This window comes from Dipodomys spectabilis, unplaced genomic scaffold, assembly GCF_019054845.1.
Source record: "Dipodomys spectabilis isolate Male_0828 unplaced genomic scaffold, ASM1905484v1 ptg000138l, whole genome shotgun sequence".
Taxonomy (NCBI): domain Eukaryota; kingdom Metazoa; phylum Chordata; class Mammalia; order Rodentia; family Heteromyidae; genus Dipodomys; species Dipodomys spectabilis.
The window spans coordinates 4375223-4399173 of record NW_024870815.1 but is presented as its reverse complement, the minus strand read 5'-3'; the positions used below and the strand labels follow the sequence as shown (position 1 = coordinate 4399173).

General features: G+C 40.8%; 1 protein-coding gene across 2 annotated transcripts in view; it reads right to left on the bottom strand.

The window, feature by feature from the left end:
* Positions 1-23951, bottom strand: part of Rai14 (retinoic acid induced 14) — a 120593-nt gene that overhangs the window by 32625 nt on the left and 64017 nt on the right. For both annotated transcript variants that reach the window (XM_042690517.1, XM_042690518.1), the window contains exon 3: positions 12402-12532. In XM_042690517.1, coding sequence (XP_042546451.1) covers positions 12402-12532 — 131 coding nt within the window. The remainder of the gene's footprint in view (positions 1-12401; positions 12533-23951) is intronic.

Sequence of the window (23951 nt, the reverse complement as noted above, 5' to 3'; positions counted from 1 at the left end):
CATAATAAATGTCCTTTCTCTGGTTTTCACCTTGTCTCTTTTTGTCTGATAGGAGTGAGTGGTCAGACTTCACAAAACACCAGCTATTTGGGTCTATTGTGGCAGCAAGGGATGGACTAACCATTCAAACATGAACCCATGGGAACATTTCATATTTAAATACTATCCTATACTTACTAAGTAGAGTTTCCGTGGCTCACACCTGTAATCTTAGCTACTTAGGAGGCTGAGATCTGAGGATCATGGTTCAAAGCCAGCTTGGGAAGAAAAGTTTGTAAGACTCTTATCTCCAATTAACCACAAAAAAAGCCAGAAGTGGAACTGTGGCTCAAGTGGTAGAATGCTAGTCTTGAGCAAAGAGTTCAAAGACAGTGCTTAGGTGAACTGGTAATAAGTAAGTAATAAACCCTATATATACTATGTAATTCTTAAAACAATTGCCCTGTAAAATACATTTAAAAATCCCTTTATTTTTTAAGTCATTCCCCATTCCTCTGTCCTTCAAGTAGTTTGGAAATCACTGATCTACATCCCATGTCTATTACTGTATTCTAGACACTTCCTAAAGACTAGATTATATAACATGCAATCTACTATGTCTGGCTTCTTCCCTTTAGCATGTTTCAAGGTATGTATGTATTATAGTACATATCTATACTTCATTACCTCCTTAATAAGATTTCATTTTATGAGTCTACCACAACTTGATTAGCCATGCATGCGCATCTGGACTCTTTCCACTTTGGGCTATATTATTACGGCTAAAATATGTATACAACATTTGTAGGACATGCTTTCAATGCTAGAAGGTGTGTTTATCTAGGAGCGGAATTGCTGGGTCATATGCTAACTATGTTTTAACTTCCCAAGGAACTACTTAAGTCTTAAAAGCCGCGGTACCATCTTGTCACTGATGAACAATGTAGAAGGGTTCCAACTTTCCACATTATAGCCAAGACTCATTAGGGTCTGGCAAATTTTAGGAGATGAGAGTTTTAACTACAACTTAAAATATCCAAAGGCAAAAAAAATATTTAAGTCTTTTGTAATGAGCCCTTTGAAGTAGTTAGTTCAATTAATTAACAGCTGAAATTTCCCCTAAAAGGAATATAGAAGATTGAATGCAAAGGAAGTTAGGAACATCCTCTGGCCTTGTATCCACATAAGCTTTTACTTCTAATTATAAAGTGTGGCCAATTCTTTCAAAGTCCAGAAATGTCATTCAAAAGCTTATGGGAGATTTTTTGTACTTATCTCTTCATTTAGATTGGTCAAGAGTTTAATGGAGATGGGGGGAAGGTGGAGACTGCAAATATATTTTTTCTACTCCCACAAGGACAATGGTTACTGCCCAGGGATATGGATGGTAGTTAATTCTGATCTTCTGAAGTACAGCACTTCATTGACCGAGGTCTTGGCTATACAAAAGAGAGGTTCATGGGAAAGGAACATGATAGAAATGAAGGCTTTCAGACAGGCACCATAGACTCACACCTATAATCCTAGCCAGAGAAGGCTGGGAGGCTCAAACAAAATAACCAGCAAAAATTTGATGGTGTGGCTCAACTGGTAGAGTGCCAGCTAAGAGAGCAAGCTGAGCAAGGTCAAGGTCTTGAGTTCAAATCCTATTATGAAGAAAGCATTGTTGTCATTATCATCCTTGTCATCATCATCATCCAAGTCTCTCCATTCCATCCTAAATCTACCGAATCAAAAGCCACAAGCACAAGGATTCCCAGCTGATTTCACAGGCACACAGAAGTGTGAGAGGTGCTGTTCTAAGCGGAGAATGAGTTAAAAACACCACATAATTTTATTTGCCAAGGCACCCATTGTTTCAATGTTCTTTGAAAACATAATCCTCTTAGCCTTAAAAACAAAAGTTCCACAAAAAAGGGATCCCCACTGTGTCACGTTTCCTTGGAAGGGGAGATGTTTTTAGCTTTGCTTGTATGTCTCAGCCAGGGTCCTTCCACAGAGATGTAACTAAAAGGCACAAACAGCCACAAGATTTACACAAAACTACTTTGATCCTTTGATGCTGACTGCTATTTGGAACACTCCTGCGTTTGTCACTTGGAAAGACCCCAAGGCTTCAGTGCTTCAGATTTTGCCTCTCCCTCACTTCTATTATTCCCCCCACTACAGAGTCAACTCACTGAGGTCACTCCCTCAAACACCAGCTGGGTGGCAGCCTGTGAATCACATAACACAGCCCCATTGCTGTGTGTAATGGGGGCTGAGGTAACTTCAGTTCCCTCACTTCAAGCCATGTTGAAGGCAATAAAATGACAAATGACATCAGTAATAGCAGCTAATTTTCCAAGACACTTTGCTGGAGTCATCTTATCGTCACAGAAGTCTTAAGGAGGGTTAAAAGGCTTCCCATTTTACAGAGGAGGAAACGAGGTACAGAGAAATTCACTCTGATTCAAAGTCCCAGAACAAACAAGCAGCAGATTTTTCCTAGGCTTTCATCATGTCTCCAGAGCTGATCCTTCAGTTCCATGTTGAGAAATGGCAGTTTGTTCCATCCACTTCAAACTGAAATGCTATGGACTATAACTCACTAATGGCTGTCAGTTCTCTACACAACACAGTTCAAACTAAAACCTGGTGGAAACATTTGGCAAAAAGCAAACATGGGCTTCACACAAGGGTGGACTGGGAATGCCAGGCTCTCAACTGGATGGGAATGCAATCTCAGAGCTGAACAAACAGCCAGCAAAACCACTCAGCAAATTGAGCACGCTTTCCTGAAATAGATACCCTGGAACAAGGCTGGAATATTTCCCAAGACTCTTTGCCAGAAGGGGATTTGAACTGATGCTATTCAAAAGCCCACAAGTTGTGGCCCTGGAAAATTCCTTGTTTCCCAGTTGGTGTGGTTTCTCATTACCAGCTGTAATGTACAGACATTTTCAGGGCTACTTTTATTTTTTCAGGAGCATTCATTCATAGAAAACTACATTCAGAACAGGCTCTTGTCTCCTTCACTAGCCAGGCTCCTAGTTCCCGGAAGCCAGAGAACTGAACTCTGAAGGCTCATCAGTACTCCCCAGTGCCATTATCTAACCAACCTCCATTTTCCAACTCAAGCTGCTAACACACTCATGAAAACTACAGGCACCAGACACATTCCAGAATCTCAGAGTATAAGATGTTCTAGAACCTTCCCGATAATGATGGTTCAACATCTGCACTGCACAGAGACATGAAGAAATAAGGAGAAGACATAAAATATCAAGACTTGAACTCACTGCCATGAAGGCAGTTTCTCTCACTCCACGCATACCTCCCACTTTCCAAAAATACTTGGGTTTTTAAGAAAGAAGTCATTGTGGTCTGGAAAAGACTCACAAATGGTTCATGCTACTAAGGGGCTTTACTATAGCCCCACGAGAGAATCAGCATTTTAGTTCTGTAATAGGAGCTTCACAGACAGACCATCACTTCTATTGTCACTGGGTGCCTTTTGGAAAACTTTTTTTCTGGAGAAAAAAAGTGATGTATGGGGGCTGGGAAGGTGGCTCAGTGGTAGAGTAGTGCTTGCCTCACATGCATGAGGCCCTGAGTTCAATTCCTCAGAGAAAGCTGGAAGTGGTGCTGTGGCTCAAGTGGTAGAGTGCTAGCCTTGAGCTGAAGAGCAGAGTGACAGCGCCTAGCCCCAGAGTTCAAGCCCCGTGACCAACAAAATAAAAAGAAAGTGATGCTTGTTAAAAAAAAACAAACAAACAGGCAAATTAAGCATGTATCTTTTGGGCTAATGCTCAATTTTGCTTCCCAGTACATTTGTATGCTAGTTCCCCAAACAGGTCCCAGATTAGCATCACTTAGGGAACTTGTTCAAAATGCAGACTCTCAGGATTCTGCTTAGATTCCAGAGTTGAAGTTCAGCAAGCTCACAGTCACACATTCAATTTTAGGGTCAGTGGCACAACAGAAAGAATCCAGTAGTCTTTAGGTTTGGGTAATTAATCCTTAGCTTTAATCTCCACTCCACCATCTCCTGAGCACTTCATAGCAAAGTTAGGAGATACTGAAGATTAAAAACTTGAGAGAATAGAGATCAGTAAAGAGGAAATGTAGATGGGGTGAATTTGAACAAAGTATATTATATGTGTTGTAAATATCACAAAGAAGTCTGTTTGTATAATTAGTTTATGCAGAAAATTTTATTTTCAAAGGAAGGAATTTTTGATAAGCTTACAGTCTTTTAGGAAAGCCATTCAAATTCACTATCCTCAGTTTATTCACCTGATCTATACAATCAAAGAATTCTTTTTCCAGATTCAAAATGCTAAGATTCTAATGCAACCCACCAATTGTTTTTTGTTATCTCTAAATAGATGTACACAGGGGATACAATCCAACGTGTCAACCAATGAGTGCAATGTATCTTGATCAATGTCACCACATTTATTCCAACCTCTGAATTCTACGGAGGTCAAAAAAGACTGGGCCCATAGAAAATTTTCAGCAGGAAAATTCTAACAAGTGGATTACAAGGTCTGGATTCCGATTTCAGATTAGAATCTAAGGGTAAAAAGGGAGTCTTGCCTAATAGCTTCTAGTTTTAAAAGCCATGAACAAAACTAAATTCTAATCTGTAGTGGGTGTTAACCCAAATGGCCCAGGGAGAAATCTTGCTGGCAGAGAAGTTTTGTTGCTGACTGGCTTTCAATGATTTGCCAAACATTTACAATACTAGCTCTAATCATTGCTTCTACTAGAACTCATAAGGCAGACAGTCTGAAGCATTTGTTACCTTTCTCTGCTAAACAGAAAAAAATTGTATGAACTCCCAACCCTTTGCAAGTCACACTTTTTTCTTCATAAAATTACCGAAGGGTAAGTAAGAGCATCAGATACTGTGGTGTGGTTAATCTTAACTATCGATCTGACTGGATTAAGGAGATTATGAAAGCACCTCTGGGTATGCTTCACCTAACAGTGCTTTAATTTGTTGACGGATTCAAAATTTGAATAGACTAATAGGACACCGTCTATAGAAAGGCGGTTCCCGTAAAGGAACCACTTAGGGGATTTGTCCTTAGGAGGGGATATATCTTGCCCTGACCCTTTCCCATTACTACACTCTTTGCTTTCTATTTGCCACGAGGTGAATGGTCTCCTCCATAGTCTCCAGCCATCAGGATGGTTCTGCCAAGGACATGGAGCCAAGCAACTAAGAACTGAACCCTCTGAAAGCAGAGCAAGTTGTTTCTCTCAAGTATCTGGTTACAATTACATGCAAGAAACTAAAACACACGGGAGAGAAATTGACAGGGCTTTTAAACTACTGGGTAATGAATGAAAAATATAGGTGAAAACACACTGCGCACTATCACAAGAACAATTTCTTCCTGGGAAAGGTGGGGGAGGGGAGCAAGGAAGGGAGTGGTACCAAGGATTGAATGCAAGTCCTTGTGTTTGCTAGGCAAGTGCTCTACAACTGGAGCCCCCCACCTGAGACACAATCACGTTTTTATTAAGAAAGGTTGGCCTCTAACGCTGGAGTTTGTTATCAGCAACAAGATAGGCCCCTTAAGTAATCAATACTCATTAGGTTCTAGGTGATTTCTAAATGGCAGAGGCAAAAGAGAGTTTTTTTTTTCTTTTGAAGGTCGTGGGGCTTGAACTCTGGGCCTGGGTTCTGTCCCTGAGTTCTTCAGTTCAAGGACAGTGAGCCACAGCACCACTCTCAGTTTTCTGGTGGTTAACTGGAGAGAAGAGTCTCATGGACTTTCCTGCCTGGGCTGGCTTTGAACTGGGATCCTCTGATCTCAGCTTCCTGAGTAGGTAGGATTACATGCATGAGCCACTAATGCCCAGCCTCAAAAGAGAATTTTTTTTTTTAACAAAGGCTTCATGAAAAAGGTGGTCCAATGGACATGAATGATACATAAAACTCTGCAGTGTGGTGGTAGCATTTTAGAAGGCAGGAACCGAGGCTAGGAAGCAGTTTGAAAAGGACAGGCGTGTGCTAGTGACTAAACTGGCCTCGACCCTTGAACTGCCTGGCGTGAGAAACTCCTGCTCCAACATGCCCTCTTTCATGTGAGTGACTGAGGGCAGGTCACTGACTGTGTGCTCTTGAGATCCATCCCCATCCTCCTCTGCTCGCCTCTACCACAGCCACTACATTTCCCAGGCTCTCCTGACCTCTGTGTTGGGGGTAGGCACTGCCAGACAGCTAGGGGGAGGGGCGGAACCAGAGAGCTTTGACATTGGGCAATGGTTACCCACTGGAATGCTTAAAATTCTTCGTTCTCGATATACTTAACCCAACTCAGAAAACAGCTTTCAATGAAAAATTCTTGAGATCCTACAAGTATTTTTTTTTGGGGGGGGGGGGGGTCCAGTCGTGGGGCTTGAACTTTAGGCTTGGGCACTATCCCTGCACTCTTCAGCTCAAGGCGAGCGCTCTACCGCTTAAACCACAGCACCACTTCCACTTTTCTAGTGGTTTATTGGAGATAAGAGTCTCACGGACTTTCCTGCCTGGGCTGGCTTTGAACCGAGATCCTCAGATCTCAGACTCCTGTGTAGCTAGGATTAAGGCGTGAGCCACCGGCGCTTGGCCCTACGAGTATTTTCTTATTTTTAACTTCCAGATCTATTCTCAGATCTATTCCAGATCTATTCGTTCTACAGCACAATTTTGCAACAAGTCCAAGTGAAACTTGGACTTCAATGTTTCTATCCAAAAGAATGTGTGTGTGTGTGCATACATGCATGTGGGTACAATAGAAAAAACAATTTCCACTAGCCATCCCAGGTTGTCCTTAACCCATCTATACCTGTCCTGATGTAGGACTTGTTGGGAAGCCTAGATTAGGAAACCTAGCTGCTTGATGGTTCTTGCATTAAACAAATCCTTCAAATTACCCCAGGTATTCTGACAACTCTTCTGCCCAAACTGAATTCCACACCAAAGCAACCAACTCTCTGAAGATGGAAGCCAGCATCTGAAATGCTTTCCAGATGATTCTAATGAAAGTCAAGTTCAGAATCAATTATCTACTCCAAATGGAGCCCCAATTATGATAAGCATTTTAGAAAGAGAAGAGAACAATGGTCAAGGTATCTGTTTTTCTTTTCAATTTGGCCTGGCTCTGTTCATGCTGTCACCTGTACCTGCACTGTCCTCTACCCCTACACACACCCAGATCCCAGTGATCTGTTCAATGTCCCCTATATCAAACCCTAGAGAGGAAGCATTTCTTACTTAACTCACTCTCTGTCCTGAAGCCCTCATGGACAGTATTTTACAGGTTATGTTCTTCAGCATTTTTAATGGCCTTGTCTTCCCATTTCAGTCCCTGGAGAACTGTATTTTCTCCATTTTTTAATCTGTTGACAATAGAGTCAGGGACATTCTGGATTAAAGGAGTGCCTACCAATTGGTAGATTAATAGAACAAAACCTTTGAACATATGTCCAAGGTATAAACAGAGGCAATAACATCTTCAAAAGTCTATGTGAAGCCAGGCACTGGTGGCTCACACATGTAACCTTAGCTATTTTTGAGGCCAGCTCAGGCAGGAAAATATGTGAGGCTCTCATCTCCAATTAATCAGCAAAAAGTCAAAGTGGAGGTGTGTCTCAAGTGGTAGAATGTCAGTTTTGAGTAAATGACATAAAAAAATTAAGCTAAGGGACAGCACCCAGGCCCCAAGTTCAAGCCCTAGTACTGGCACAGTCTATGTGACCCAAAGTGGAGTTGGTATCACTTATCAATGTAATTGATAAGTCTCTTGGGGATTTGGGGGCATAAAACTATCCTGGCGCATGTCACAGTCTCTGCCTCTGCTTCTAGGGCAACTTTACCCGTTAAGACTACCTAAAGACCTAAATACCTGGTATTACCTAAGGAAAGGTAGAGAGTGATGTTACAGGAAGGAATATAAACTGTAGTTATATATACAGTATGTGGGGGTTTTAGGTAAATTAATGTGGTAGCTGTGGGAAATACTAGAGATAGCTGATTAGGCAGTATAACTTGATTTCTAAGACAAAACTACTGGAATAAAATAGCGAACACATGCCTATTCTAAAAAAAAAAAAAAAGTACAAAAAAACTACCAGCTAAAGAAGCACCTTACTGTACTGACTTGCAGAGTTCAAGGCTTACCTCTCTTCCTCTTTAAATATAAATTCCATAGTCATCTAAAAGTACTTACATAAGCTCTTGCTTTCCAAGCCAAAAAGATCAGGTTTCTGAAAAATCTACGTCAATGTACACATACACATACACAGTCTCAGACACATAGACACACTTTTTAAAAAATCTACATATACACATGCCCTGGTGAGTATTTGTTCAAATACTACAGTCCTAGCAGTGATTTTATTTAGTCTGGTTGTTCTTAAAACAAACACACATAACTTTAATTAAAGGCACATCCAACATAGGGGAAACCATCTTGAAACAATTAGATTCTTCTACAGTAAAAGGTTTCAGGGCACTGACATCCTCCCACTTCCTCCAATCCCCTCAGGAAAGAGACCAGATGGGGCAAAGGCAAGCCAAGCCTGATTCCATAAACACAGCCTGGAGCTGTAATTCTCTGCCCTGCTCTATTTTTTTCTCTTCCAACCAAGATACCACCTTTCTTTGGGTCTTCCCTAAATGAATTCCAGTCAGTTAACTGTTTTTACTTTTTTTTTTTTTTAATTCTGCTCTTTGATCAGTTTTAGAGGGAGAAAATTTCTGACATGGTTTCTTATCTTTCCCTGGCAGGAAATACTCCAGGAAGAAATTGAGAAGGAATTACCAAATCATGCATCTGGTCATGAACCTTGGCTATGGAGGCTTCTGGAAAATGTCTGAAAGATGGGTGCCTCTGACACCATATGCTTGTGAGTTTCTGGGCTGTCTAGTTCCCCTTGTAGTACAAACTGTCTATTGAAACTGTCCTGAAAGCTGGGGGACAAATTGTGACATGTATCCAGTGAGTTTACCCCTACGTAATTTACTCATGAGTTTCTATCAGCAAAAAGATACACTGAAGAGTCACTTCTACAAATACCAACATTAGAAAAAAACCAACAAAACAAAACCAGTAGGATTCTTGCCCACAGCGAGCTTACTCTATTGTATGAAGGTCAAATCCTTTAGAAGACAAAGGTTTTTCTTACGTGGCTAACATTCCTGTTGTTCAGTACTGTAGGATACACTGGACACAGAATCTAGACAAATGTGTGGACACTCTTGCCTAAGAGGCAGCAGGAGCAAGTAGCCCATCTCTAGAAGCAAGAACTCTAGGTAAGGCAGTGCCAGAGGGAATAACCTGGAATGCAAGAACCAGGACTGCATGGACAGGCAACTGTAGATTCCAGTACCAAATTACAACATGGGTTATCATGAAAACTCTTTACAAAGGAGGTCTGGAGCCTCTTGGTGAGATGGAACAAACTCTAAAGAGCAGGCAGAAAATGAGGCTAAGTGCTCTAAGTATCAAATTGTCAAGAGGAAATGTGACCAAGCCCTTCAGAACGAGAGGTGTGACGCATCTCTCACATGTTCACACACAAATGCTACCCTTGAAAACTCCATAGAGCTGGCCTAACCAAGAGCAGCAGCAGAGGTGAGTCAAGCACAGCTTCAGTCAGTCACAGACTGTGAGCTGCACCCAAGATTTGACTGGTTACTTGTTACCAAATCACACACACCTAGAAAGAACAGGAGCAGCTGAGAGATTTCTGCAGCTTAGGCAAAGTTAAGTGTATACTCAGGAAGGGATGTGGAGATTAGAATAAACCTCAGTCCAGAAGTAGAGACTTACAAAAGTGAGAAGGCTCAGGCCAAGGGAGCAAAATCACAATAGCATCCTTTACATGATTATATGATACCAAAGGGACAAGAAAGGTGGTTCTCAACCCCAAAGCCCCAACTCATTCTGAATATGCCAATCATAGACCTGAATAGAAATAGGAAGCTAGATAAAATTGAATTCTCACATTCTTATGGTCACTAGTTAATACCTTTAGTCCTCAAAAAATATCCTAAGCACAAAAATGAAGTGTTGTCAGATGATTACTTATGAAAAAAAAATCCTACACTGAGAAAATAATTACCCCCTCTCCCGCTTCCTTTCTTTATTAGTTCTCCTAAATTTCCACATGTGTCACTGAATGAGAAATAGCTGACTTGCAAATACATGGGCAGAGGTGTGAGAGCTATTTTCAGAGTTTATCCAGGAATAGCTGTATTACATGGGTCTTGGTTTTAGCAGAAAACTAGAAGTGGTCATTTCTATATAATGGCTGCATATATTTCTACTACTACTACTTAAAAAAAAGCACTGAATGAACACTGACATAACATGGAAGAACCTGGAAAATATGATAACTGAAAGTAGCCAGAGACATATTATATGACTCCCACTTATATGATAAATATTCAGAATAAGACAAACTCACAAAGACAGCAATCAGATTAGTGGTTCCCAGGGGAAATGCAAGGAAAGGAGGGAGTACTTGCTTAGTAAGTACTGGGTTTCCTCCCAAGAGTGATGAAAAAGCTCTGGAACTAGAAGGGATGGTAGTGAACAACAGTGTGAATGTGCTTGCTGCCAATAAAAAGTAGCCTTTCAATTATAAAACACTAAATGCTATGTTACCTGTATTTTACCACAATAAAAGAGAGTAGACAATAGTCTAGCCATCTATTCTATGCAAAATACGTACACTTTTGCTCAGTACACTATGAACAAAAAATATGTACACATTTGTTCAACTGTTCACAATTCTGTCTAAGCTACTAATGTAAATTCTCTATCTTTCCAGTGAGTAATATCTTAGACAAAACGGATGAATGCTTATCTTAGTAGTATCTCAGTAGTATCTTAGACAAAATTGATAAACACTTATCTTCTCTTTCTCTGGGATGACTATAAGAAGTTGTCTTCTACAGATACCTACAAAGCTGGACAGTAGCAGGTACATACAGACCCAGAAGGCTGTACAGTGGTATACAAGGTAGATCAAAAGACAAGTCTCTATCACCAGGAATTTCAGAAATACTGACTCACCAGCTTCCCATAGACAAAGTAAGTAAAAATGTCATAACATCACCTCATGTATAACCATGGGTATCATCTCTTTTTAAAGCCCCTTGATAATTCTAAAACAGAAGCTCCCTGTATCAAGAATCCTTAACCAGTCTGGGATAAAAAGGGAAGAGAATTGCATGAATCAAATGCCTACTGTGAACTGGAAAATGCAAGCTCTTTCCATATGGTACCCACATCTGTGGGCTACCTTTATCCTCTCAGACTTCTAGTTGTCATGAGCACTATGGTCCCTAGCAGAGGAGCAGGAGATCAGGGGCTTTCCCTCCTTTACTTAAGGTAATCAAAAATTTAATATGTAAAGGGTCAGATAAGTATTCTGGACTCTTTGCACCATATGGTCTCTGTTGTAACTGTTTAATTCTGCTTTTGTAGTTCTGGAGCAAACATGGACCATGGTTAAATAATACAGACAGCAGGTCCCAACCCCTACTTAAGAATCTAAAAAGATTCCCGGAAGTCTTAGTACTCCAGTTATCCACAATGGGAACCTGACAGTAACAAACCATATATATAAGGCTTCCTCTTTTCTCATGCTTTCTAGATCTCTGGAGAAAAAACTAGTGGCAGTCAAATGCCTTGTCTCACATTTGAATACCCTGCTTCTGAGAGCATCCAACATTTGTCAGTGTTCTTCTGTGCTGTAGCAACTTATCACCTCCCTTTTACATTGAGAAAAGTGAGGTTCAACAATCACATAATTCATAATAATAGACATTACAAATAAGGACAGACAGGACCCATAAGAAGTTGATCTACCTTCAAAGTCCCTGATCTCTTTACAATACTACCAGGGTAAGGATAGATAGACACACCTAAGTACATGCATGTATACATACACACACACTCACAGACCCCAGTACTTAAATATATAGTTTTAATTTACAGTGAGCAGGAGAGTTCAATGTAATGGCAAACCATGAAATAAATTACAGTACTCAGATAGCTACCTATCTACAGTAAGGGAGTTTATAAAATTATATAATATAAATAGCAAAGCTTGAAGGTGATGCAAAAACTATTTTTCTCTTTTATATTGGTTCTTAGCTAGGACCAGCTGGCTATAGTTTTGGTAAAGTGTGGGTGTATCTGGGCACAATTTACAGCCACTTGGAAATGCTTACTATGTAATGTGGAACTGGTAGAAAGAAACTATATTAAACACCCTCACACATATTTTAGCATGGGAGTGGGAGGGGGCATGGCAATAATTTTACAACGATCTCATAAGGGACTCAAGAAACTCCACTTGAACACTGAGGATTCTAGAGAACGCCCTGGGAGCCATGGCGGAGTCAATGTGGTAACCAATGGTCTGCTTACGCGGTCTTGCCCTCGCTATCGTGCTTGGTTGCGCTGGCCCCCTTCTTGCCCAGCAGTGAGGCCACCTTCTCCACGTCTCCATTTTCCACGGCCTGCAGCAGGCGGTCATCATTCTTGTTCCACTCATTGGTCTGTGAAGCAAAGGACAGAGGCAGAAGAGGTGAGTGATGTCAGCTAAACCCACACCACTGATTCTGTTCTCCCACCTCAAATCAAAACCTGCCCCAAAGGGGAAACTAAATAATACCTTCTTCTTTACCATAAGGACACTCCCCCCAACACATACAGTTTAATAAAATACTGTCATCGAACTTTGAAGGAGGTTACTCCCTCTAACTATCCTTGGGAAGACAAAGCAAGTTAGATGGACCTGGAATCCAGTTTACACATTAGCTAATTTCTAGCTAAAGTTGACAGATGGCACCTAAGAATGCTGACCTTTGACCTAGTCTACAGCTCACTCAAGTGCAAAGGGTTACAGCTCCAAACTGGCCAGTAGTTCAAGGTTATCTGAGAGTTAAAATACATACAATTCTTCATTGGCTTTTTATGGCCACAGTTTCTGTTCTGCTTATTGCATCCAAATTTCTTGAGCCATATGCTGATTTTAAGTAGTTGTCTATGCTACCAAATCAACAAAGTACCACCAGAAACAAAACTTCTTTTGAGCAAACAATTAGGCATCAAACAGCTTTGGGGAAAACCTCAACCACCTTCAGTCCCAAATTATTTTGCAAACCACAGAAACAGTAAACTTGCATGTGCATGAAAACCAGATTTTAGTTTTAGAAAGGAAACGAATTATCTTCATGTTAAGAGTAAATGAGCCCAACTCGAGTATATGACTAGTTCTCAATATGAAAGGTAGCAATGAGCCACTGAAACTTTTAGAGAAGAATGAGAGAACATATCAAGACTGGAAGGTATATAAAGCACTTAAGATCAATGAGGGAGAAGATGAATCTGGGCACATCAAAGCTCCTGGGGGACCGTGAAGGCCCAGCGCAACCTCCAGGTCTTCTCCATAACAGGTTCTGAGCTAATCCTCATTCTTTCAGCTGTGGACTCAACCACACTGAGAGAGACATATCCTCTTCCCCACAGCTTTCAATAGACAGATCCTATGGTCAGGAATCTAAGGTATTTCATATTGACGCTTCATCATAAAACACTACAAGGAAGTAGACAGAAGGAACATGAAAGACTAAAAAAGCCAAGAAGTGGTAATATTGTAAAGCTACACTCTTTCCATGCTCCCATAAGTGTTCTCAATCTTTATATTAATGCAACAGAAGATTTGTTAGGGCTGATCTCTTGCAAAGCACAGGTGAGTCCACCAGATATCCGAGTCACCTTCCTGTCCTCACATTCAGGACTATAAAGTCACAGACCACGGATAAACACAGCAGAAATGCTCAGAACTGCATCCCTGAGAGCGTTAAGACTGACCTCTCCTGTTTCTCTGGGGGAAAATCTTTCAGTGTACAAGACAGCTTCTTTTCCCTCCCTCCTTCCCTCTCTCCCTCTCTTTCTTCTTTCCTACAGAACACAACCTGGCTCAAAACCTGGCTCAATACTGCATTTACTTCATGTGGGCACCAAGCACTGGAAATGTGGCCAGTGAGAGCCTAATGCTTAACGCTGAGTTGTCATGTGCCAGTCATAGTGACTACCACACAGAACAGTACAGTTCTCCACGGTGACTCTTCATATCTTTCTCAAAGTATGAGTCTACCCATACTCAAGACACTGAGGGTTATCTTCATTATGAACTCAGCCTCCGAGAAGAGAACACAGAAACCAATGGGCCCTACCCCAGCATTTGTTAGTACACTGTACTTAACAATCTTAGCAAATACCAAGACACAGATTATATCTGATTTCCCCCACAGGGCATTTTATAAAGAAGGAAACAAAAAAAGTTTATGAAGTTCATTAAGGGTCAATCATCATTACCTCTATTATTCTAAAAAACAAAATAAAACTACTGTCTTCTAAAATCCTTCCCTAATCTAAAGTGACCAAATTAAAATAGGATTGGGAAGATCAAAAGAATGTTAAATCTTAGTAGACAGGACTGAAAGCACTGAAGCAAAATGAAGGCCATATGAAAGGATTTTCCTTTTCAATGCTGCTATGGCACTCCACCCTTTAGAGGAAAATCTGATGACAGGAATTCCCCAAATCAATTCCACATGGATCCTTTGGGAGTTCAAGTCTCTATAAGACATGGCAGGAAAGAACCCCCAATGCTCTCTAAGAAGGCCAGTCTGCTTTGAGGTCTGAAACACCTCCTGATCTAGAGTCTCCACGGTGAGTAGGCCAGAAGCTCCTTTTCTCTTATAACAGATGAGGTAATGAAAATATGGATTCCTACACCAAATATTGAATAAATAACTACAATACCATTCAGTCTGCAAGTGCTACAGCCGAAGCTCAGAGTGCTTTAGCAGCAAGACAGAAATGAGAATGGATGCTCATATACCTTGGAGGCCTTAGACTAAGCAGAGGAAGGAACCAAGGAACAGAGCAAGCTGGGAATGGTGGAACAGAAAGCCTGATTCTACTTTGCTCCTCTGAACTTGCAGTGGATAAATAAAGCCCTTCTACCCCTCCCCCCCCTTTGCAACTACTCTGCAACTACAGTGTTACATTCCATACCCTAAACCCCACCACCAGTCACAAAATGAGACCAACATGTTTAAGGAATGCTCTAGGTGTCTTGCTCTTGGGGATCCAAAATTCCTCTCTTCACCCCTATCCTTCTACAGGGAAGTATCAAATTGAAAGCAAGCATCAGAATAAAGTTCAGAAAGTCATCTTGGGAATTAGAGCTGTGGCTAAATGGTAGAGTATAAGGCTCTGAGTTCAATCCTCCATACTGCAAAAAATGCACACACACACACACACACACACACACACACAGATACATAAATGAAGAAAGTCACCTTGGTCAATCTACTGTCTAAAGGTAGGATTGGTTAAACAATGAGAAGTAGGAAATTTTGTCCAAACATTACAAGTTAACTCATTCATTCTCCAGAATCAAGACTCCATCTGGAAAATAACCAGCAAAAAGCAAGGCTGGAGGTGTGGCTCAAGTGACAGAACACCAGCTGAGCAAGCTCCTTGCCCTGAATTCAAATCCTAGTACTAACATAAATGAATGAATGGCCACTATTGCACTGACAATTTCATCTTTCATCACTATCTATAAATAGCCTGGCTCTATGGGAAAGATTCCTGGTTATCTTAAAGAGTTTTCAAGCTATTACTAGGTTAAGGTGACATACTTAAAAGTGAAAGAAAGGAAGAGAAAAAAGGAAGGAAGGAAGGAAGAGAGGGAGGGAGGGAGGAAGGAGCCTACATTATGGGTCACATTAATAAGGTAAAATATTTTATGCCAAACTGTTTCTTACTGAAAATCAGAGTAAAAAAAAAATCACATCGAAACAAAAAAAGCCACTGCTTTAGGATAGATGCTCTGTGGCAGTACCAGCTATACAAAGGCTAATTTGTCAAGGCTTAGGCCCCGCAGGCTCTCTCTACGCCTCCCTGTGACCTCTCTCTGCTTCTTTGCTCCACAGGCTCCCCAGGGTCCACCTACTTAGATCCACTCAAGCCCACAGTCTAGACCAGGTGAAATATTGCATGCTGGCGTTTGCTCTGGGTTCAGTTTGTTCACTGTGGCTGCCGTCTTCAGCTCCCTGAAGGCTGTGACAACAGCCTTTCTTTCTAAATCCCGGGTGCCCAAAAAATATTCAGTATTTGCTTGTTGGTTTGAGCAGGAGGTTCTTCATCCAGATTAGCCTGAATTTCTCTTTGAGTTAGCAAATATTTGCACTTTCTTTGATAAAATGCTTTCATTTTCTTGCAAATTATTAAATCCTATTTCAGATTTTTTTTTACATTTTTATAGGCCAAATAAACCCAACTCCCTTAGCTTTTCCACAAGAGGCCAATTTTCCAAGATTTTAATCTTGTGTATACTTTCTCCAAATCTTCATATAAAGGAGCCAAGTCTCATAAATTCAATCAGGATGAAGCTGGTGTCTCCTGGTCATGAAAACCACCTGGGTGCTGGCTAAGTTTGCACACACAGCCAAGCTAAAATTTACTGGGCAGATTTTCTTCCTTCACAAGAAAAATAAATGATTAGGAAGGGAGTGGAGAAAAAAAAAAATTCTTCACTTTTTCTTTGCAGAACTAGGCATGCTCTCTCATACCAAAGCTTGTTATTAGGCTTTCACTAGTGTGTTGAATACTCAAGCTGTTTAGAAGAGACCTAAGAATGGGAGTGACAACATCGCTTCTAAAAGACAAAATAGGTAAAGGGCATAAGTATCCACCAAGAGAAGATAGATAAAGAGATTACAATATAGTCAAACAATGGGCTACCACATGTTACAGCTAGCTGGAGAGATATTTAACATAATAGTGCTGAAAGAAGCAATAACACACACACACACACACACACACACACACACACACACACACACACACACACACACACACACACACACACACACACACACACACACACACACACACACACACACACACACACACACACACACACACACACACGGAATGCTATATGGTCAATTTCTGGCCAAGCTGACACCAGGTAAAGTATATTTGAAAAGTTTTATTCCTATCATGTTCACTATGGAAGACAACATACTGCCAAATCCTGGTTCTTAAACTTTAGAGGTCTTATGAATCTGCATGGAGAATCTGATAAAGCTATGGGCTAGTCTGAAAATAATGTACAGACACAAAAACCTTGCATACAGTTTGGAAGGCTCTATGGCTTAAATGTGTACCCCTGGCCCATCTACCCTAATTCCTGGTGTAGAAAAGGACAGGAGTTCATACTCAAGAGTTCACATTCCCTTTGCATCTCCTCATTGCCTCTTCTAAATGGCCTTGAAAAGTCCACAGTCTCCATGTAAAAAGTACCTGAGTCTCCATGTCCTTATGCATAAAATGGAATATATCCTATTTGAAATTATCCTGAGAATCAGATGTAATATAGACATTAGCCTGGCTTATATTAGATATCCCCAAAATGGTAATTATTCTTATTGAGCTAAATGAACCGCACTCTTTCTAATCCTCTATGAAACTTTTTTTTCTTTCCCTTTTTCTTAAAGTATTAGGAATTGAACTCAGAGCCTCAAGTGCTCCACTACTTAGCTGTGTCCGCAGTCCTTTTGGTTTTTGTTTTTCAGATTGGGTCTCATTCTTACTTTGCGCAACTGCCTACCTCTACCGCAGCCATGTCCAGCTTAGTTCTCAGATAGGGTTTTACTTTTAGCTGGGCTGGCCTCAAACTGTGATACTTTCATTTCTACCTCCAGAGTAGCTGGGATTTCAGGCAGACCCCACCACATCTGGCCTTCTATGAATCTTAACATCTACAGTTTCCATCTGCTTTTAACATCTACAGTCTGACAATCCATTTACCAATGTTGAAATAGGTAACACCTTAATGCAAACTTTCTACTATGTTCCTTAAAAATTGCATTTTAAAGGGCCCTAGAGAAACCTTCACAGACATGAGACTAGTTTATTGAACGTGGCTCATTTTTCTAAGAGACTGTTTAAACAGACACTATTTCAACAGAGCACGAGGCCCCATTTGCAAGTTCAGGAAGCCATATGTTACGCTCCAGAGACATGTGTAATGTGTCGGCTATGAAGGGCTGCATGTGGGAAAGGCAGACGTTATCCTCAGTGTGGGTTCCTGACATTCCTGCTAATATATCACAAATGAGATTTTCAATGGCTGACCAGTAAGTTTCCTATTCTTCAAATCATTTCCAAATGACAACCACTTGTTTAAAGACTTTTCCATGAAGCTTGGCCTTTTGAAAATCTTGCATGCCTCCATCCAGGGGAGCAAAAACCATGTCAACTGTGTGATGAATGCTGGGGTTTTGGCCACTGGCAATGTCAAGGCCTGGCCAGACATGGCATGCATTTTATTTTGGTTTAATTGGGGAGAATTGAAAAGCCAACGAAAACGCAGTGGTTATAGCAATCTAGCTAATGGACAGACTTGAGTTTTGGAATTATGAGCCCAAAGTAATCCAGAGGCATAAATTTAACTAGAAATAAATAGAAAGGGTTTCTTTGGTTTTCCTTAAGTAAGATGCTAAAGGCACAGCCCTCGCCAAAGCAGTTCCTGTCCCATGGGTCTGCTGGGGCAGCCATTAGGAAAAATCGATGAGCAAGATTATCTTTGGCTAGGTCACATTTTTCTCTGCAGTTTAGGAGTGCGGCTTGTTTTGCCAATATAATCAGCAAGGCCAAGGTAAGAGGCAAAGTAAATAGTATTTTCACTGGAAGGTTTCAGATTCAAACTGTTCAGAAATACACACACACACACACACACACACACACACACACACACACACACACACACACACACACACTTCAAATTTTAAGAAAGAGGATACGAAACAAGCAAGCTTCATGTCCATAACAAAACTTCTCATGCTGACTATTCTAGCCAACACTTATTAATATCTATCTACTACAAAGCAAAAGATTTTGTACATATTATGCAGATGAGACCTAATTATTATCACACATTCATTCAATAAAAATTTACTTAGTTCCTTGTACATGACTGACATAGAGCCTTTTCCAAATTTTCTATACAGTTGTGGAGACAAAATACAACATTGCCAGAAATATGCCAACAAAAGAAAACAGCCTGATTTTGTGGCTAATGTCAATAGTCCTAAGTACTCAAGAGGACAAGATCTGAGGATTGCTGTTTAAAACAAGCCCAGGCAGAAAGTCCTTAAGATTAACCAGAACAAAAGTCAAGCATGATCAAAAGGCCCTGAGTTCAAGCCCAAGGAGAGAGAGGGGAGGGATTATCAGAAGTCACCGAAAGTGAGTGAAACCTTAGAACGCATAGAGGGGAGAGTTCTCTTGACTAAATCATGAACTACTAGACTAGACTTTGCAATGAGCAATACTGAGGTTAACAGAGAGATGACAAGGGTAAGGAAGACACGATGCATTAGTAGAGAGAGTGTCCAAGTGAAACCTTAGAAGACTATTTCCTGTTCACAGAAAATAATTCCCAGCAACTCACGATACAAACATTTGACCCTCCTCCTAGTTCCAGCAAGCCTAGCAGTTTTCCAGAGTCCATCTGAAATAAGTTTTCCCTTCTTGTATATTGTCATCTTATTCCCACATTCTCTGGTATTTACCCTGAAATCCATCAGTCTCCCTTTATTGGTCCGTGTCGGTACTCTCTATGGCCTCTTCCACACACAAATACCAGATTCTGTGTCGTGGACCTACACCTGCAATCCAACTCAGGCAGGTGCACATGTCCACCGACTGCGTCACAGTACCCATACCATTGTTCCCTGTGCCTGGCCCCCTGACCACCTCGACAGAAGCTCTCCTTGTTACGCTCTCCCATGTGTCTCCAGCACAGCACTTGGCACAGCTGTAATTAGACAGCTTTTCTAATGTTTCTGTAAGGTCCATTGGCTCCCGGCAGATGGCAGTTACAAGGCCTGGCCAGTGGCCAGCATCTGTGTTATTACCACCAAACCCTGGGGTCCTTCCCCCTCCCCCCCGACAGCCTGCCAGGTGGCAGGTACTGTAGTTGGAGCTGCTCATTAAGTAGCTTTGTTCTTCCTTCTGCTTTGGAAGACACTATTGATGAGCCCCTTCTTCACCACCTTTTGATGCAAGCTATTAAAGTGCTTAAATTCTCCATAATCCTACTACGTTGTTTCCTCTACTACACCAACCAATGTTAGAACAGTATATTTGAAAACCATGCCACCGAGGCAGAAATCTCATTAGAGCAGAGTTAAGTCTAGGAATAAGCTTAGCCAATTTTATCCTTCAGAGATGTTCCAAGTAATTCTATTGGTTTCAACTACTCATTTCTTTTTTTTTGGGGGGGGGGGGTTTGAAGAGAGAATATGAGAATCTCTGGTACTGTGTGAAACTTGGTCTGAGCCCTCAAGAACTCCTAAGACTGAGGACAGAAACACCCCCAAATTAACTACTTATACTGTCCACAGTCAGTATTTGTTAGAGGATACACTATTATTACTTAAAACAACTAAAATGTTAGTGACAGGAACTATATGGCGTAGGTAGCTATAGCTAGCCCATTTTATAGATGAGAAAATCGAGGCATAGGGAGATTAAGGAACATGTGCAGTCACTACACTTGCAATATAGTTGGTTTTCTGAAGGGATAGCAAGCAGTTCAATGGATGGGAAAACGAAAGAAGGGACCCTTTGGATGAAGAAGACAAGCACATTTATAGATTGAGGCAAGCAATCAGTGGGCAGGCTCAGAATGATGACAGAGACAGTGGGGTTGTATGTAACTAATATAAAGGGCCAGGAAGGGGTACACATGAGAATCATCACAGGCACAGCCTGATCTTTGTAAATCACAGTCACATTCAGAGATGCGGGGTGGAGTGAAGTCAATGTGTGCTTCGTGATTTTGATGTTTTCTTGGGAAAATGGGAGAGAGGCAAATTAAGCGTGGTCAGTGTGGGTAAGATCCCTGACAAATGGTAACAATCCCAATAGCTCCTGGAGGAAATGAGGGAAAGGGTTTCTAAGTGGTCTTGACAGTCCAGTGGGGAGCAGAAATTATAACTCCAAAGGAACCAGTTGACAGCACCATGTCATGCTTTACTGGAAGATAAATCAAGAGGGTTTGAGGGTTGGAGGTGGGGGTGGGGGGGGGGAGAGGATATGGCTATGAAGAATGATTAGAACAGATTTCAGGATCAAGAAGATGGGAAGTGATGGTCCAAAGAAACCTAAAGTACTGAGAATGGTGATAATAGATGTGGGCGGGTCTAAGGTTTAGTCCTGTAGATCAGAAGTGGGAATTGGATGGGCCATTTATACAAAATATTAGATTACCCACAATGGGAAGGAAAAGAAAAACACAAGCCAGACCCTGGATAAAATATCAGGGAGCAACCTAGACTTAGGGCCATCTACCCAAAAGATAGTGAAAAAGATGAGAGTGGCTGCAAAACAATTCCAAGAAGGAATTAGTACTGCGGCTACAGAGTAAATGAGCCCAGCCAGAGGAAAGCAGGGCTTCTGATGATCTGCTGAGACCCTACTAGTATAACAGCCCCTTCTCATTCTATTTCCATAACAGTATCCTTAAAAAGTCATGTCCTCCCAGAAACTCAAAATGTGATCTTATGTGCAAAGTCTTTCCAGATGCCATCAAGCTAAGATGAGGTTGTATTGGTTGGGGTAAGTCCTAAGATCTTATTAAGAAGAGAGATTAGGAGACATAATACCAACAGAAAAGGAAGCCCATGAGATAATAGAGTTTTGTTGTCATTAAAGAAGGAACACCAAGAATCCCTGGCAACACCAGAAGGTAAAAGAGACAAAGAGGAATTGCTCCCTGGTGCCTCTGGAGGAAGTACGGCACTGCCAACAACTTAATTTTGGACTTCTAGCCTCTGGATGTGTGAGGGATTACCTTTCTGTTGTTCTGAGCCTTCTAGAATCCAATCTATGGGGTAGGTATTATTTTCTCCAGTTACCTGATAAGAAAACTATGGTTTAAACCAAAGGAGGAGGCTGTAATGCTTGGTAAGAAATGTACGCATTATCATGCCCATGTAATTGTAACCCCTCTGTACAGTATGTTCACAAATAAAATAAAATTAAATTAAAAAAAAAAAGAAAACTATGGTTTACAAAATAAAAGTACCTTGCCAAAAATACAGAGGGTGCCAAAGTCAGAACGTGGAAGATTTAGAATTCAAATCCAGACCCTTGGTGCCCTAATGCCCTTCCTACCTCCTTCCCATTATGGCCATGAAATGAGGAGAAACAAAACCAACTAGAACAGAACACCAGATCCAACTAATGTGGGCTGGGTGAGACAAAGGAAAAGATCTGGGTCTGCAGGCACCAAAATTGGAAAGTTAGCTCAAATGTCCTGTCTGTCTGTCTGTCTGTCTTTCTCTCTCTCTGTATCTCTTTTCTTTGGTAATGAACCCCAGACTTCTTGCCTCAGCTATCCCAATGAATCTCTTCTAAATATAGGAAATTAGTATGAAATATAAAATTTGTAGTTATACTAAAGCAAGTAATACATGATTATGTAACTTTATATAACTTTACAAGCTCTAGTGAGTCATATATATACTATATATCAATATCACATATATAGTATATTATACATTGGTATGTACTATGTAATTATATACAGCACTTCAGACATTCAGATTAGGATGTCAAACTGTATATAGTTTTCCTATGTCAGGTCTTAGGAGCCTGGATTCTGATTCTAGGTTCAAATCCTAGCTTTACCACTTACCAGATATGTGACATGACTTCATGTGTCTGTCTCAATTTAAAATATGGACTAACTATACATTTTAACCTATTTGACTTCTCAAACAGATTGCACTGGATGGCAAAAACTTTCCACAATGCCCCTCAGCTAGATCTATTGTGCATTGTAAATCACTCCATTAAAAGAGCACTTTCTCCGTCTTGGATGAGATATTCCAGTACTCTAAACATCATTATCATCTCCAAATTTCTACATATGTTCCCACTGGGATTAGAAGTTTCTAAAAACAGAAAATGACTTCAATATTCAAAAATACTACACTTACAAAAACGTTATTTAACATTATTAGGGATTAATTTTAAGTAGTATTTGAGGCTAGAGACACCACTAATTTATTTATAACAGAACTCTTTAACAATTCTCAAAAAAGGGCATATTTGTTACAGCCTTTCTACACTCCAATAATAGAAAAACCAGAATACAACTCCAATATCTCCCCACGGGGCCTGGGGGAGGGGAAAGTCTAGTTCCAAGAAATTATTTCTGCCTGACATCCGAAGGCAGAGGCCAGCACTTTTATAGAACACAGACAAGTGGCAATGACATTCACTATCATTCCAATCTGTCTAGGGCTTCAAAAGAGTCTCTAGACAGACAGCCCTCCTATGTCATCGTCTCCCTAGGCCCTACCCCAGAGGAACTGGGCCTCCTACACAGGGCCAGAAAGGCTCAACACTGCACCAGTGCATCTCTTAAGGAGAGCAACTTAGAAGAAAAGCCAAAGATGCTGGCAGACATGGAGACCTGAGGAAAAGTCATGGAAGTTCCCGTATGTGAAGCTTCATTCATTACCATTTTAGAATCCACAAGGATCCAAAAATGTCTTTCCTTAAGAGTTTTATGGTACAGTTGGATGCCAAGTGACCAGTAGAGAAAAAAAAAAACAAAATAAAAATTGCCCAGAGGGGTGAAGTCAAATCAAGTATTGCTGGAACTGCAATGTGCAGTCTTGGGGAATTTTGACTCTATTCTAAAATATAGATGCTAGGAATCTGTCATTTTAATCACAAACTGGAAAGGATAAATCTAGTGCTAAAACAACGGCTTAATATGTGAAACTATAGATGCTTTTGAAATTTGTAACTCCATTTTCCAGGGCATACTATCCATGTTTTATTAAATCTTAGATACTATGTCTGTTGAAA